The 17287-nt window shown below is 42.7% G+C and overlaps 1 protein-coding gene across 2 annotated transcripts in view; it reads right to left on the bottom strand.

Moving 5' to 3' along the window:
- megf10 (multiple EGF-like-domains 10) overlaps positions 1–17287 on the bottom strand; it is a 104863-nt gene that overhangs the window by 70025 nt on the left and 17551 nt on the right. For both annotated transcript variants that reach the window (XM_041897493.2, XM_041897494.2), the window contains exon 2: positions 9144–9286. In XM_041897493.2, the coding sequence (XP_041753427.1) occupies positions 9144–9268 (125 nt within the window). In that variant the 5' untranslated portion in view covers positions 9269–9286. The remainder of the gene's footprint in view (positions 1–9143; positions 9287–17287) is intronic.

Raw genomic sequence — 17287 nt, 5'->3', positions numbered from 1 at the left:
GGACAGACAGACACACAGACACTCACACACACACACACACACACACACACACACACACACACACACACACACACACACACACACACACACAGAAACACACACAGACACACAGACACTCACATACATACATACACACACACACACACACAGACAGACACAGACACACAAACACTCACACACAGACACACAGAGAAACAGACACAGACACAGACACACTCACACACACACAGACACACAGACACAGACACAGACACAGACACACTCACACAGACGCAGACACACACACACACACACACACACACTACAGACAAAAATCCATATGGTGCTAAATTGCCTGAATTGATGTGATAATGATAACTAGAAGGATAGCTTTATAACATTAATCTGCACCACAGTTAATTTGTATTACCCTTTAAACTACTACTACTGGTTTGATGGTTGTAGCCACCAATTGTCCCATTAACAATCACCCTTGACATTTCTCTAGTGTAGGCTACTTATCGTAATGAACGATATCAGCAAAGTGCTGCGATAAGTGATCGGTATGGTCGGTGTCGATCATTTTTGGTTTATCATCCCAGCTCTAAAACACATGCACGCACACACGCACACACGGACACAAGGAAGCGCGAGCGTACGCACACACACACACACACACACACACACACACACACACACACACACACACACACACACACACACACACACACACACACACACACACACACACACACACTCACACTCACACACTTGCCCCAACAGTCTGTGGGAGCTGTTCTGCAACCTCTCTCTCTCTCCTCTCCCCCTCAGCCCCTGAAAGGCTGCAGCTGTTGCTCCAGATTAACCAGTGAAAGTGAATCTAGCTGGGAAAGCTGCTTCCACCTTTGTTCTTTTCAATCTGCTTTAATGGATTTCCCTTAAAGATGGACTCCGGGATCTTTAGCACAACAAATTCGTAACATGTTGCACAAATTGGATTCGTAGCATATCACACGAATTGCAAAAGTCATATGATATCACATCAAATCAAACCAATTATGTTTTTTTACACTGATGTTAACTTTTTTGGTACATAATGTCTCCGGCATAATTTCCTATGACCGAAAACAGCTTCTGGACATCAGAAAACCGCTATCACTAACCTCAATTTGGATGACAATTTCTACTTCAACGAGTCGGTATCTCTGGATGTTCTGCTTTCTCTGGAACAGGCCATAATCTCTGGGACCTGAAAGAGGAAGCGACGGCGCAAGAGAGGCAAACAAGCCGGCATCCTGACGAGACTACGTTGGCGAGCAAATAAACCACCTCTACCCTCCATTCTATTGGCGAACGTACAATCAATCACTAGAGAACAAACTGGACGAGCTCCTCTCGAGACTATCCAATCAAAAGGACCTGAAGAACTGTAATATTCTATGTTTCTCTGAGATATGGCTGAACAAGGACATGGATAATATACAGTACCAGTCAAAAGTTTGGACACACCTACTCATTCAAGGGTTTTTCTTTATTTTTACTATTTTCTACATTGTAGAATAATAGTGAAGACATCAAAACTATGAAATAACACATATGGAATCATGTAATAACCAAAAAAGTGTTAAACTAATAAAAATGTATTTCATATTTCAGATTCTTAAAATAGCCAATTTGCCTTGATGACAACTTTGCACACTCTTGGCATTCTCTCAACCAGCTTCATGAGGTAGTCACCTGGAATGCATTTCAATTAACAGGTGTGCCTTCTTAAAAGTTAATTAGTGTAATTTCTTTCCTCCTTAATGCATTTGAGCCAATCAGTTGTGTTGTGACAAGGTAGGGGTGGTATACAGAAGATAGCCCTATTTAGTAAAAGACCAAGTCCATATTATGGCAAGAACAGCTCAAATAAGCAAAGAGAAATGACAGTCCATCATTACTTTAAGACATGAAGGTCAGTCAATACGGAAAATATCAAGCAATTTGATAGTTTCTTTAAGTGCAGTCGCAAAAACCATCAAGCGCTATGATGAAACTGGCTCTCATGAAGACGGCAACAGGAATGGAAGACCCAGAGTTAACTCTGCTGCAGAGGATAAGTTCATTAGAGTTACCAGCCTCAGAAATTGCAGCCCAAATAAATGCTTCACAGAGTTCAAGTCACAGACACATCTCAACATCAACTGTTCAGAGGGGACTGTGTGAATCAGGTCTTTCATGGTCGAATTGCTGCAAAGAAACCACTACTAAAGGACACCAATAAGAAGAAGAGACCTGCTTGTGCCAAGAAACACGCGCAATGGACATTAGACTGGTGGAAATGTGTCCTTTGGTCTGGCGTCCAAATTGGAGATTTTTGGTTCAAACCGCCGTGTCTTTGTGAGACGCGGTGTGGGTGAATGGATGATCTCCGCATGTGTATTTCCCACCGTGAAGCATGGAGGAGGAGGTGTTATGGTGTGGGGGTGCTTTGCTGGTGACACTGTCTGTGATTTATTTAGAATTCAAGGCACACTTAACCAGCATGGCTACCACAGCATTCTACAGCAATACGCCATCCCATCTGGTTTGGGCTTAGTGGGACTATCATTTGTTTTTCAACAGGACAATGACCCAACACACCTCCAGGCTGTGTAAGGGCTATTTTACCAAGGAGAGTTATGGAGTGCTGCATCAGATGACCTGGCCTCCACAATCACCTGACCTCAACCCAATTGAGATGATTTGGGATGAGTCGGACGGCAGAGTGAAGTAAAAGCAGCCAACAAGTGCTCAGCATATGTGGGAACTCCTTCAAGATTGTTGGAAAATAATTCCAGGTGAAGCTGGTTGAGAGAATGCCAAGAGTGTGCAAAGCTGTCATCAAGGCAAAGGGTGGCTATTTGAAGATTCTCAAATATAAAATATACTTTGATTTGTTTAAAACTTTTTTGTTTACAACATGATTCAATATGTGTTATTTCATAGTTTTGATGTCTTCACTATTATTCTACAATGTAAAAAAATAGTAAAAATAAAGAAAAACCCTTGAATGAGTAGGTGTGTCCAAACCTTTGACTGGTACTGTACATCTCACTGGTTTTTCCATACATCGTCTAGACCGGATGGCCTCTTGGGTAAGATGAGGGGTGTGTCTCTTTGTTAACAACAGCCGGTGCACAATCTCTAATGTTAAGGAAGTCTCGAGTTTTTGCTCGCCTGAGTTAGAATACCTCATAATAAGCTGCAGACTATTTACTAAGAGAGTTTTCATCAATATTTTTCGGAGCTGTCTATTTACCACCACAAACTGATGCTGGCACCAAGACCACACTCAACGAGCTGTAAGGGACCATAAGAAAACAAGAAAATGCACATCCAGTTGCGATGCGTTTCGTGGCCGGGGAATTTAATGCAGGGAAACTGAAATCCGTTTAACCTTTTTTTTACCAGCATGTCACCTGTACAACTAAAGGCGACAAAACTCTAGATCACCTTTACTCCACACACAGAAACACATACAAGCATACAAGGCTCTCCCTCACCCTCCCTTTGGCAAGTCTGACCATAACTCTATCCTCCTGATTCCTGCTTACAAGCGAAAACTCAAACAGGAAGTACAAGTGACACGCTCAATATGGAAGTAATCCGATGAAGCGGATGCTAAGCTCCAGGACTGTTTCGCTAGCACAGACGGAAATATGTTCCGGGATTCATCCGATAACACTAAGAAGTTTACCACATCAGTCACCGGCTTCATTAATAAGTGCATCGACTGCATCGTCCCCACAGTGACCGTACGTACAGTTGAAGTCGGAAGTTTACATACACCTTAGCCAAATAAATGTAAACTCAGTTTTTCACAATTCCTGACATTTAATCAAGGTAAAAATTCCCTTGCCTTTAAATTGTTTAACTTGGGTCAAACGTTTCGGGTAGCCTTCCACAAGCTTCCCACAATAAATTGGGTGAATTTTGGCCCATTCCTCCTGACAGAGCTGGTGTAACTGAGTCACGTTTGTAGGCCTCCTTGCTCGCACAGGCTTTTTCAGTTCTGCCCACAAATCTTCTATAGGATTGAGGTCAGGGCTTTGTGATGGCCACGCCAATACCTTGACTTTGTTGTCCTTAAGCCATTTTGCCACAACTTTGGAAGTATGCTTGGGGTCATTGTCCATTTGGAAGACCCATTTGTGACCAAGCTTTAACTTCCTGACTGATGTCTTGAGATGTTGCTTCAATATATCCACATCATTTTCCTTCCTCATGATGCCATCTATTTTGTGAAGTGCACCAGTCCCTCCTGCAGCAAAGCACAGTGTGATGCTGCCACCCCTGTGCTTCACGTTTGGGATGGTGTTCTTCGGCTTGCAAGCCCAAACATAACGATGATCATTATGGCCAAACAGTTCTATTTTTGTTTCATCAGACCAGAGGACATTTCTCCAAAAAGTACGATCTTTGTCCCCATGTGCAGTTGCAAACCGTAGTCCTGCTTTTTTATGGCAGTTTTGGAGCAGTGGCTTCTTCCTTACTGAGCGGCCTTTCAGATTATGTCGATATAGGACTCGTTTTACTGTGGATATAGATACTTTTGTACCTGTTTCCTCCAGCATCTTCAGAAGGTCCTTTGCTGTTGTTCTGGGATTGATTTGCACTTTTCGCACCAAAGTACGTTCATCTCTAGGAGACAGAACGCGTCTCCTTCCTGAGCGGTATGAGGGCTGCGTGGTCCCATGGTGTTTATACTTGCGTACTATTGTTTGTAGAGATGAACGTGGTACCTTCAGGTGTTTTGAAAATTGCTCCCAAGGATGAACCAGACTTGTGGAGGTCTACAATTTTTTTCTGAGGTCTTGGCTGATTTCTTTTGATTTTCCCATGATGTCAAGCAAAGAGGCACTGAGTTTGAAGGTAGGCCTTGAAATACATCCACAGGTACACCTCCAATTGACTCAAATGATGTCAATTAGCCTATCAGAAGCTTATAAAGCCATGACATCATTTTCTGGAATTTTCCAAGCTGTTTAAAGGCACAGTCAACTTAGTGTATGGAAACTTCTGACCCACTGGAATTCTGATACAGTGAATTATAAGTGAAATAATCTGTATGTAAACAATTGTTGGAAAAATTACTTGTGTCATCCACAAAGTAGATGTCCTAACCGACTTGCCAAAACTATAGTTTGTTAACAAGAAATTTGTGGAGTGGTTGAAAAACAAGTTTTAATGACTCCAACGTAAGTGTATGTAAACTTCCGACTTCAACTGTACATACAGTGAGGGAAAAAAGTATTTGATCCCCTGCTGATTTTGTATGTTTGCCCACTGACAAAGACATGATCAGTCTTTAATTTTAATGGTAGGTTTATTTAAACAGTGAGAGACAGAATAATAACAAAAAAATCCAGAAAAACGCATGTCAAAAATGTTATAAATTGATTTGCATTTTAATGAAGGAAATAAGTATTTGACCCCTCTGCAAAACATGACTTAGTACTTGGTGGCAAAACCCTTGTTGGCAATCACAGAGGTCAGACGTTTCTTGTAGTTGGCCACCAGGTTTGCACACATCTCAGGAGGGATTTTGTCCCACTCCTCTTTGCAGATCTTCTCCAAGTCATTAAGGTTTCGAGGCTGACGTTTGGCAACTCGAACCTTCAGCTACCTCCACATATTTTCTATGGGATTAAGGTCTGGAGATTGGCTGGGCCACTCCAGGACCTTAATGTGCTTCTTCTTGAGCCACTCTTTTGTTGCCTTGGCCGTGTGTTTTGGGTCATTGTCATGCTGGAATACCCATCCACGACCCATTTTCAATACCCTGGCTGAGGGAAGGAGGTTCTCACCCAAGATTTGATGGTACATGGCCCCGTCCATAATCCCTTTGATGCGGTGAAGTTGTCCTGTCCCCTTAGCAGAAAAACACCCCCAAAGCATAATGTTTCCACCTCCACGTTTGACGGTGGGGATGGTGTTCTTGGGGTCATAGGCAGCATTCCTCCTCCTCCAAACACGGCGAGTTGAGTTGATGCCAAAGAGCTCCATTTTGGTCTCATCTGACCACAACACTTTCACCCAGTTCTCCACTGAATCATTCAGATGTTCATTGGCAAACTTCAGACGGCCCTGTATATGTGCTTTCTTGAGCAGGGGGACCTTGCGGGCACTGCAGGATTTCAGTCCTTCACGGCGTAGTGTGTTACCAATTGTTTTCTTGGTGACTATGGTCCCAGCTGCCTTGAGATCATTGACAAGATCCTCCCGTGTAGTTCTGGGCTGATTCCTCACCGTTCTCATGATCATTGCAACTCCACGAGGTGAGATCTTGCATGGAGCCCCAGACCGAGGGAGATTGACAGTTCTTTTGAGTTTCTTCCATTTGCGAATAATTACACCAACTGTTGTCACCTTCTCACCAAGCTGCTCTGCGATGGTCTTGTAGCCCAATCTAGCCATGTGTAGGTCTACAATCTTGTCCCTGACATCCTTGGAGAGCTCTTTGGTCTTGGCCATGGTGGAGAGTTTGGAATCTGATTGATTGATTGCTTCTGTGGACAGGTGTCTTTTATACAAGTAACAAACTGAGATTAGGAGCACTCCCTTTAAGAGTGTGCTGTTAATCTCAGCTCGTTACCTGTATAAAAGACACCTGGGAGCCAGAAATCTTTCTGATTGAGGGGGTGAAATACTTATTTCCCTCATTAAAATGCAAATCAATTCATAACATTTTTGACTTGCGCTTTGCTGGATTCTTTTGTTGTTATTCTGTCTCTCACTGTTCAAATAAACCTACCATTAAAACTATAGACTGATCATTTCTTTGTCAGTGGGCAAACGTACAAAATCAGCAGGGGATCAAATACTTTTTTCCCTCACTGTATCCCAACCAGCAGCCATGGATTACAGCCAACATCCGTATCGAGCTAAAGGATAGAGCTGCCATTTTTAAGAAGTGGGACACTAATCCCGCTACGACCTCCGACGAGCCATCAAACAGGCAAAGCGTCAATACAGGACTAAGATCGAATCCTACTACGCCGGCTCTGACGCTCGTCGGATGTGGCAGGGCTTGCAAAGTATCACTGACTACAAAGGGAAAGCCGCCCAGTGACACCAGCCTACCAGCCTAATTGCCTTCTATGCTCGTTTTGAGGCAAGCAACATTGAACCATGCATGAGAGCACCAGCTGTTCAGGACGACTGTATGATCTTGCTCCCCTTAGCCGATGTGAGTAAGACCTTTAAACAGGTTAACATTCACAAGGCCGCACGGATTACCAAGACACGTACTCTGAGCTTGCACTCAGTGTCTTCACTGACATTTTCAACCTCTCCCTGACCCAGTCTGTAATACCTACATGTTTCAAGCAGACCACCATAGTCCCTGTGCCCAAGAACACCAAGGTAACCTGTCTAAATAACTATCACCCTGTAGAACTCTGTAGCCATGAAATGCTTTGAAAGGCTGGTCATGGCTCACATCAACACCATCATCACAGACACCCTGGACCTACTCTAATTTGCATACCACCCCAACAGATCCACAGATTACATAATATCTCTTGCACTCCACACTGCCCTCTCCCACCTCGACAAGAGGAACACCTATGTTAGAATGCTGTTCATCAACTACAGCTCAGCGTTTAACACCATAGTGCCATCCAAGCTCATCACTAAACTCAGGTCCCTGGGACTGAACCCCTACCTCTGCAACTGGATCCTGGACTTCCTGATGGGCCGCCCCCAGGTGCTGAGGGTAGGCAACAACACATCGGCAACGCTGACCTTCAGCACGGGGGCCCCTCAGGGGTGCATGCTTGTCCCCTCCTGTACTCCCTGTTCACCCACGACTGCGTGGCCACGCACGACTCCAACACCATCATTAAGTTTGCTGATGAAACAACGGTGGTAGGCCTGATCACCGACGATGATGAGACAGCCTATAGCGAGGAAGTCAGTGACCTGGCAGTGTGGTGCCAGGACAACAACCTCTCCCTCAATGTGAAGAAGGCACGACAACGCCTCTTCCCCCTCAGGGGGCTGAAAATATTTGGTATGGGCCCTCAGATCCTGAAAAGGTTATACAGCTGCACCATTGAGAGCATCTTGACTGGCTGCATCACCATTTGGTATGGCAACTGTTTGGCATCCGACTGCAAGGCGCTACAGAGGGTATTGCGTACAGCCCAGTACATCACTGGGGCCAAGCTCCCTGCCATCCAGGACCTCTATACCAGGCGGTGTCAGAGGAAGGCCCTAAAAACGGTAAAAGTCTCCATCCACCCAAGTCATAGACTGTTCTCTCTGCTACCGCACTGCAAGCGGTATCGATGCACCAAGTCTGGAACCAACAGGACCCTGAACAGCTTCTACTTCCAAGCTGCTAAATAGTTAACCAAATAGCTACCCGGACTATCTGCATTGACCCCCTTCTGCACTAACTCTTTTGATTCATCACATTCGCTGCTGCTACTGCTTATTATCTATCCTGTTGCCTAGTCACTTTACCCCTACCTACAGTATATGTACATATCTACCTGCACATCGACTCGGTACTGGTACCCTGCGTATATAGCCAAGTTATCGTTACTCATTGTGTATTTATTCCTTCTGCTATTATTTTTCTATTTTTCTCTCTGCATTGTTGGAAACTGACCGTAAATAAGCATTTAAATGTTACACCTGTTGTTTACGAAGCATGTGACAAATAACTTTTATTTGATTGATTTGGTTCTCTGGAAAAAGTAACAGTTATAAAATTAGCACTGAAAAACAACAAGTTGTTCTAAAACAACGTTGAGAAATGTTGTACTTAAATCTGGGTTTGGGTCAACTCCATTCCCATGAATTGAATTAGGATTCATGAATGGAAAGGTCCACAGCGAGAATAATGGTCCGTTTGCGATTCATGAACTGAATTTCAGTGCATCCCCTGAACTGATTCAATTGACTGAATGGAATTTAACCCAACCCAGACTAACTTAACTCAACCCAGACTTTAACTTAACTCAACCCAGACTTTAACTTAACTCAACCCAGACTTTAACTTAACTCTAGGGTGTAACTCTAAGGCGATGGTGGTGTTAAATAATGCACACCTGTGAGAAGTGGTGTCCCTGTATGTGGGTGTGTCTGGCCCCTGTGGGTGTGTCTGGCCCCTGTGGGTGTGTCTGGCCTACCTCTCCCAGTGGCTGCAGACGTTGGGGTCCTCCAGATTGAGGGAGGAGGTGGAGCGGGGCAGGAAGCAGCACATCACCGCCAGCAGGATAGTCCTGCAGTGCCACATGAAGGAGGAGGCGGCCATCTTGGGTGGAAGCTACACCTGGGAGAGGACAGAGAGAAATGAGAATCCAGCTGCTCATGAGTTGGTGTCCTGTCTTTCTTGTAGTCGGTTGTTATAAACACATTTGAATAGGTAACTTGGTAAAGTAAACACAAGCCTTCTATATCTATTGTTGTGTGAGTGATTTGTGTGTGTGTGTGTGCAGTGCGTGTGCGTGTGTGTTTATGTGTGAGGGGGGAGGGTCTGTGTATAGGTGTGTGCAAAAACAACCCACACACACAAAACTGGTACTTGACTTCATCTCACCGCCAGAATGCCGTCAGGTTACAGTAACAGCTTGTGGTGGGGGGACAGGATGGTGAGTCTATACCCTACAGAGCTCCTCACTGTTAGCCAATTAGTACAGCGTCTGTGTAAACATGGCCCAGTGGCCCCTCCACGGGAATGACACACTTACAGTACCTTCAGTAAGTATTCCCTCTGCTTGACTTTTTCCACATTTTGTTGTGTTACAAAGTGGGATTAAAATGGTCTACACAAAATAATCTGTAATGTCAAAGTGGAAGAAACACTTGAACATTTATTACAAATTAATGAAAAATAAAACACTAATATATCTTGATTAGGTAAGTATTCAACCCCCTGAGTCAATACATGTTAGAAACACCTTTGGCAGCGATTACAGCTATGAGTCTTTCTGTGAGCTCTGTCAAGTTGGTTGTTGGTCATTGCTAGACAGCCATAGATTTTAAGTCAAAACTGTTACTAGGCTACTCAGGAACATTCATTGTCACCTTGGTTAACAACTCTAGTGCAGATTTGGCCTTCTGATTTAGGTTATTGTCCTGCTGGTGAATTCGTCTCCCAGTGTCTGTTGGAAAGCAGACTTATTGCAAACAGGATGCATGTTTTGGAATATTTTTTATTCAGTACAGTTCCTTCTTTTCACTCTGTCATTTAGGTTAATATTGTGGAGTAACTACATTGTTATTGATCCATCCTCAGTTTTCTCATATCACAACCATAAAACTCTGTAACTGTTTTGAAATCACCATCGGCCTCATGGTGAAATCGCTGAGCTATTTTATTTTTTTATCTGGCAATAGGTGCCCTTCTTTGCAAGGCATTGGAAAACCTCCCTGGTCTTTGTGTTTGAATCTGTGCTTGAAATTCATTAATCTATTGAGGGACCTTACAGATAATTGTATGTGTGGGGTACAGAGATGGGGTAGTCATTCAAAAATCATGTTAACCACTATTATTGAACACAGAATGAGTCCATGCAACTTTTTATGTGATTTGTTAAGCACATTTTTACTCCTGAACTTATTTAGGCTAACAAAGGGGTCGAATACTTATTGACTCAAGACATTTCAGCTTTTCATATTTTATAAATTTCTACAAAATTCTAAAAACAAAATTCCACTTCGGCATTATATGGTATTGTGTGTAGATCAGTGACACAAAATCTCAATTTAATCCATTTTTAACACAACAAAATGTGGAAAATGTAAAGGGGTGTGAATACTTTCTGAAGGCACTGTACCTTCCAATACAGTTCCCTACAAAGTGCCCTTAAAAAGAGTCCATTGGAGTGTTCTTCAAAGTGCACTTCTTAGTAACCTTACTAAAGGTTCCACTGTCAATGCTCCTAGAAGTTCAATTTCACCCATCAGGCTTAATATTAGGCTTACTTTCATGGCACCCTACTCCAAGTACAGTACTCAAAGTCCCTTCGGAGGGCCCTTCATAATTCAGAACCCACAGTTCACAGTGGATAGAAAATGCACTTCACAGCGCCCTGCCTTCACACTAATATAAAAAGACACAAACCACATAAACATTCACATATGCACAGCATAAAAAATGCTTTTCAGAAATATACAGTATGTGAATAAATCCACTCAAAGCATGAATTGACACTGCGGCACTAAAAAATCCTCACTAACCATCTGCTTTCCATCAACACCCATTGGATCCATTTGCTTTGTTAGTTTTAGTCATTTCAACAGATTCCAGAGAATGCACTTGTAAAAGAGGTTTTATGAGGCCCTGAGTTGACATGATGTTGGGCACCCAAACCCCAAAGGATGACCTTGTATACCCTCACGTTAGGGTCAATGAGAACAGAGAAAGTCAGAGGGCTGAGGAGGACAACAACACAGAGCCCAGTAATTCGGACCGTGAAATACAGTTGATGCTTTTGTTCACTGAGTTATTCAAAATTCGAACGGCACTCGCACATCTGAGCTATCTTTGTTGCAGGTGCATGGTAACAGCTAAATATAGGAAATACTGTTCTTGCTAGTATCATTTCTCTTTAATAAGCTTTACTTATCGGCCTTCGTCAGCGCCTTCATTGAGTTATGAAATAATGTCACGACAAAAGTTCTCGACTATTCATCATTGTAGCCTAAAAATATGGTGCGAAGTGGTAAGATCAAACATTCGGTTTGTCACGATCGTCGAAGGAGGAGGACCAAGGCGCAGCGTGAAATGCAAACATACTTATTTTATTAAGTATCAAACGAACAACAAAACAACAAACGATAACGTGACGTCCTAGGTCTAACACAACCAACACGGAACAAGATCCCACAACTACTGTGGGAAGACAGCCTGTCTAAATGTGGTTCCCAATCAGAGACAACCAGCAACAGCTGACACTCGTTGCCTCTGATTGAGAACCACTCTGGCCAACATAGAAATTCAACAACTAGAATCTACAACACAGAACACAAACACATAGAATCTACACACCCTGGCTCAACATATAGAGTCCCCAGAGCCAGGGTGTGACACGGTTATGTCCCTCTGTTTTATGAGTAATTGTTTCATAACAGAGACATACTGACGTTGATGTATCTTCATGATGTTACTTACAGAATATGAAGAGTGAGCTTAGTTTTAAAGTATTTAAAGTATAAGGTATTAAAACCATGACGTGTCCATTCTCCAATACCTCACATCTTCAAATTCATCCAAAGTTATATTTCTGTAGCATTTTGACTCATTTAACCCCAAAACATAAGCATCTCCCTCAAACAATTTGGCATTTGTTTCATAGTTTACGAGAATGACAGGATTCAGCCAACAGATTGTTGGTTCCAAAATGGTTGTTGCTATTTGTGATCCCCAGCCACCAATAAGGATAAGGGAGAGCCACAAGCCCCAGGCTAAGCCTTTTTGTCAAGTAAGTGATCAACAGTAACCATTCAGAAGATATTACCTTTGCACATAAAAACAAAATTATCTTTACAGTAGTCAACCATGTTTTAACCATATTCCAACCATAAACCAATATACAACAACAAAAAATGACCCGCTAATGGTTGTTATTGCATTGTTTTGGCATCTTCCATTCCGAGGGGACCAAATTGAAGGCAAGCACTGGACTCCCCTTCCACTGATGTTTCCTTCTGTGGTACAGTCTGTTTCTCATCCATTCTGAATTTCTCCTTGGTGGGGCATCTGTGTGGCAAACTCCAACAAACGGACTGCTTCCCCACATATAATTATTGGGCTTCATTCAACATCGTTTACTGTATATTGTTCCATTTTAAGTCTTCTAAGACAAATATGAATTATTCCCAGTACAGTTTTCAGAAAATTTCAGACGCTTTGACTAGATGTATTTCTCCAAAATTAAGCTGAATTGCTATTTTACGACAAGACCTAGTACCATACATGGGATGGAAATATTCTGGACAGATTAACTGGATTCTATGTGAAAGATCCTCAAGTGCACAACATTACAGTGTCTTCAGAAAGTATTCACACCCCTTTACTTTTTCCACATTTTGTTGTGTTAAAGCCTGCATTTTAGATGGATTTTGTGAGATTTTGTGTTACTGGCCTACACAATACCCCATAATGTAAAAGTGGAATTATGTTTTTAGAATTTTCTTTACAAATGAATTAAAACTGAAAAGCTGAAATGCCTTGAGTCAATAAGAATTCAACCCCTTTGATATGGCAAGCTTAAATAATTTCAGGAGTAAAAATGTGCTTAACATGTCACATAATAAGTTGCATGAATGACTACCTCATCTCTGTACCTCACACATACAATTATCTGTAAGGTCCCTCAGTCGAGCAGTGAATTTCAAACACAAATTCAACCACAAAGACCAGGGAGGTTTTCCAATGCCTCGCAAAGAAGGGCACCTATTGGTAGATGGGTAAACATTTATAAAGCAGACATTGACTATCCCTTTGAGCATGGTGAAGTTATTAATTACACTTTACATTGACTATCCCTTTGAGCATGGTGAAGTTATTAATTACTTTGGATGGTGTATCAATACACCCAATCCCTACAAAGATACAGGTGTCCTTCCTAACTCAGTTGCCGGAGAGGAAGGAAACCAAAGGCCAATGGTGACTTTAAAACAGTTACAGAGTTTTATAGCTGTGTTAGAAGAAAGCTGAGGATGGATCAACAACATTGTAGTTACTTCACAATACTAACCTAAGTGAGAGAGTGAAAAGAAGGAAGCATGTACAGAATAAAAATATTCCTAAACATGCATCCTGTTTACAATAAGGCACTAAAGTAAAACTGCTAAAAATGTGGCAGAGAATGAACTTTATGTCCTGAATACGAAGCGTTATGTTTGGGGCAAATCCAACACAACACATCACTGAGTACAACTCTTCATATTTTCAAGCATGGTGGTGGCTGCATCATGTTATGGGTATGCTTGTCATCGGCAAGTACTAGGGAATTTTTTTTAGGGTAAATAGAAATGGAATAGAGCTAAGCACAGGCAAATTCCAAGAGGAAAACCTGGTTCAGTCTGCTTTACAACAGACACTGGGAGACAAATTCAGCTTTTAGCAGGACAATAACCTAGAACACAAGGCCAAATATACAGTGGAGTTGCTTACCAAGATGACATTGAATGTTCCTGAGTGGCATAGTTACAGTTTTGACATAATCAAGCTTAACAAACTATGGCAAGATTGAAAATGGCTGCCTGGCAATGATCAACATCCAACTTGACAGGGCTTGAATAATTTTTAAAAGAATAATGTGCAAATATTGTACAATCCAGGAATGAAAAGCTCTTAGAGACTTACCCAGAAAGACTCACAGCTGCCAAAGGTGATTCTAACATGTATTGACTCAAGGATGTGAACACTTACAGTGGGGAAAAAAAGTATTTAGTCAGCCACCAATTGTGCAAGTTCTCCCACTTAAAAAGATGAGAGAGGCCTGTCATTTTCATCATAGGTACACGTCAACTATGACAGACAAAATGAGAAAAAAAAATCCAGAAAATCACATTGTAGGATTTTTAATGAATTTATTTGCAAATTATGGTGGAAAATAAGTATTTGGTCAAGTTTCTCAATACTTTGTTATATACCCTTTGTTGGCAATGACACAGGTCAAACGTTTTCTGTAAGTCTTCACAAGGTTTTCACACACTGTTGCTGGTATTTTGGCCCATTCCTCCATGCAGATCTCCTCTAGAGCAGTGATGTTTTGGGGCTGTCGCTGGGCAACACGGACTTTCAACTCCCTCCAAAGATTTTCTATGGGGTTGAGATCTGGAGACTGGCTAGGCCACTCCAGGACCTTGAAATGCTTCTTACGAAGCCACTCCTTCGTTGCCCGGGCGGTGTGTTTGGGATCATTGTCATGCTGAAAGACCCAGCCACGTTTCATCTTCAATGCCCTTGCTGATGGAAGGAGGTTTTCACTCAAAATCTCACGATACATGGCCCCATTCATTCTTTCCTTTACATGGATCAGTCGTCCTGGTCCCTTTGCAGAAAAACAGTCCCAAAGCATGATGTTTCCACCCCCATGCTTCACAGTAGGTATGGTGTTCTTTGGATGCAACTCAGCATTCTTTGTCCTCCAAACACGACAAGTTGAGTTTTTACAAAAAAGTTCTATTTTGGTGTCATCTGACCATATGACAATCTCCCAATCCTCTTCTGGATCATCCAAATGCACTCTAGCAAACTTCAGACGGGCCTGGACATGTACTGGCTTAAGCAGGGTGATACGTCTGGCACTGCAGGATTTGAGTCTCTGGCGGCGTAGTGTGTTACTGATGGTAGGCTTTGTTACTTTGGTCCCAGCTCTCTGCAGGTCATTCACTAGGTCCCCCCGTGTGGTTCTGGGATTTTTGCTCACCGTTCTTGTGATCATTTTGACCCCACGGGGTGAGATCTTGCGTGGAGCCCCAGATCGAGGGAGATTATCAGTGGTCTTGTATGTCTTCCATTTCCTAATAATTGCTCCCACAGTTGATTTCTTCAAACCAAGCTGCTTACCTAATGCAGATTCAGTCTTCCCAGTCTGGTGCAGGTCTATAATTTTGTTTCTGGTGTCCTTTGACAGCTCTTTGGTCTTGGCCATAGTGGAGTTTGGAGTGTGACTGTTTGAGGTTGTGGACAGGTGTCTTTTATACTGATAACAAGTTCAAACAGGTGCCATTAATACAGGTAACGAGTGGAGGACAGAGAAGCCTCTTAAAGAAGAAGTTACAGGTCTGTGAGAGCCAGAAATCTTGCTTGTTTGTAGGTGACCAAATACTTATTTTCCACCATAATTTGCAAATAAATTCATTAAAAATCCTACAATGTGATTTTCTGGATTTTTTTTCCTCATTTTGTCTGTCATAGTTGTCGTGTACCTATGATGAAAATTACAGGCCTCTCTCATCTTTTTAAGTGGGAGAACTTGCACAGTTGGTGGCTGACTAAATCCTTTTTTCCCCACTGTATGTAAATGTGATATTTCTGTATTTCATTTCCAATAAATGTGCAAAAATGTTTTCACTTTGTCATTATGCGGTGATGTTTGTAGCTGGGTGAGAAGAAAAAAATCCATTCAATAAATGTTGAATTCAGCCTGTAACACAACAAAATGTGGAATAAGTCATATGCACAACAGTACAAGCAGCAAATTCTCTAGCCGGGGAATATGTTCCCGGACCCCCACCACGGTTCCCCACATGGTTTATTTTCCCAAATTCCACCCCTGTCCACACCATTACAACAATCTAAATTCCATCCCCATCCACACCATTACAACAAGCTAAATTCCACCCCCATCCACACCATTACAACAAGCTAAATTCCACCCCCGTCCACACCATTACAACAAGCTAAATTCCACCCCCCTCCACACCATTAAAACAAGCTAAATTCCACCCCCCGTCCACACCATTACAACAAGCTAAATTACACCCCCCGTCGACACCATTACAACAAGCTAAAGTCCGCCCCCGACCACACCATTAAAACAAGCTAAATTCCACCCCCCGTCCACACCATTACAACAAGCTAAATTCCACCCCCCGCCCACACCATTACAACAAGCTAAAGTCCACCCCCGTCCACACCATTACAACAAGCTAAATTCCACCCCCGTCCACACCATTACAACAAGCTAAATTCCACCCCCATCCACACCATGACAACAAGCTAAATTCCACCCCCCCGTCCCGTCCACACCATTACAACAAGCTAAATTCCACCCCCGTCTACACCATTACATCAAGCTAAATTCCACCCCCCTGTCCACACCATTACAACAAGCTAAATTCCACCCCTGTCCACACCATTACAACAAGCTAAAGTCCACCGTCCACCCCCCCCATTACAACAAGCTAAATCCCCCCCGTCCACACCATTACAACAAGCTAACTGACATCGGAGACACAGAAGAAGCCATGCGTGTGGAAAGGCCGGATCACCGTCACACATTGAAAATCCAAATGTCACTGATCTGATATGCTTTGATACTGTAGGTGCAAGCCATACAAATGAGTCCAATCTTCTCAGAAACCTCGGGAGTTTTTTACAGGGCAGTAGGAGGGAACGGTGTATTCTTAAAGTATTAAAACAGGTCCAAACTCTGGCCCTGGCCACTGCCCACTGAGTCACCACTTCCTGCCTGACGCACAGAGGGTGGAAGGGTGTCAGTGGCAATGTCATTGAGACCCAAAGCAGGTCATTTGAATATTGCTATGCAATACTTTCTGCAGAAATCCCCCTTCCCCCACTTCATCTTACCCA

Source organism: Coregonus clupeaformis, unplaced genomic scaffold (genome assembly GCF_020615455.1).
Source record: "Coregonus clupeaformis isolate EN_2021a unplaced genomic scaffold, ASM2061545v1 scaf0391, whole genome shotgun sequence".
NCBI classification, from domain to species: Eukaryota; Metazoa; Chordata; class Actinopteri; order Salmoniformes; family Salmonidae; genus Coregonus; species Coregonus clupeaformis.
The sequence above is the reverse complement of the archived record's forward strand: the minus strand, read 5'-3'. Positions and strand labels throughout refer to the sequence as shown.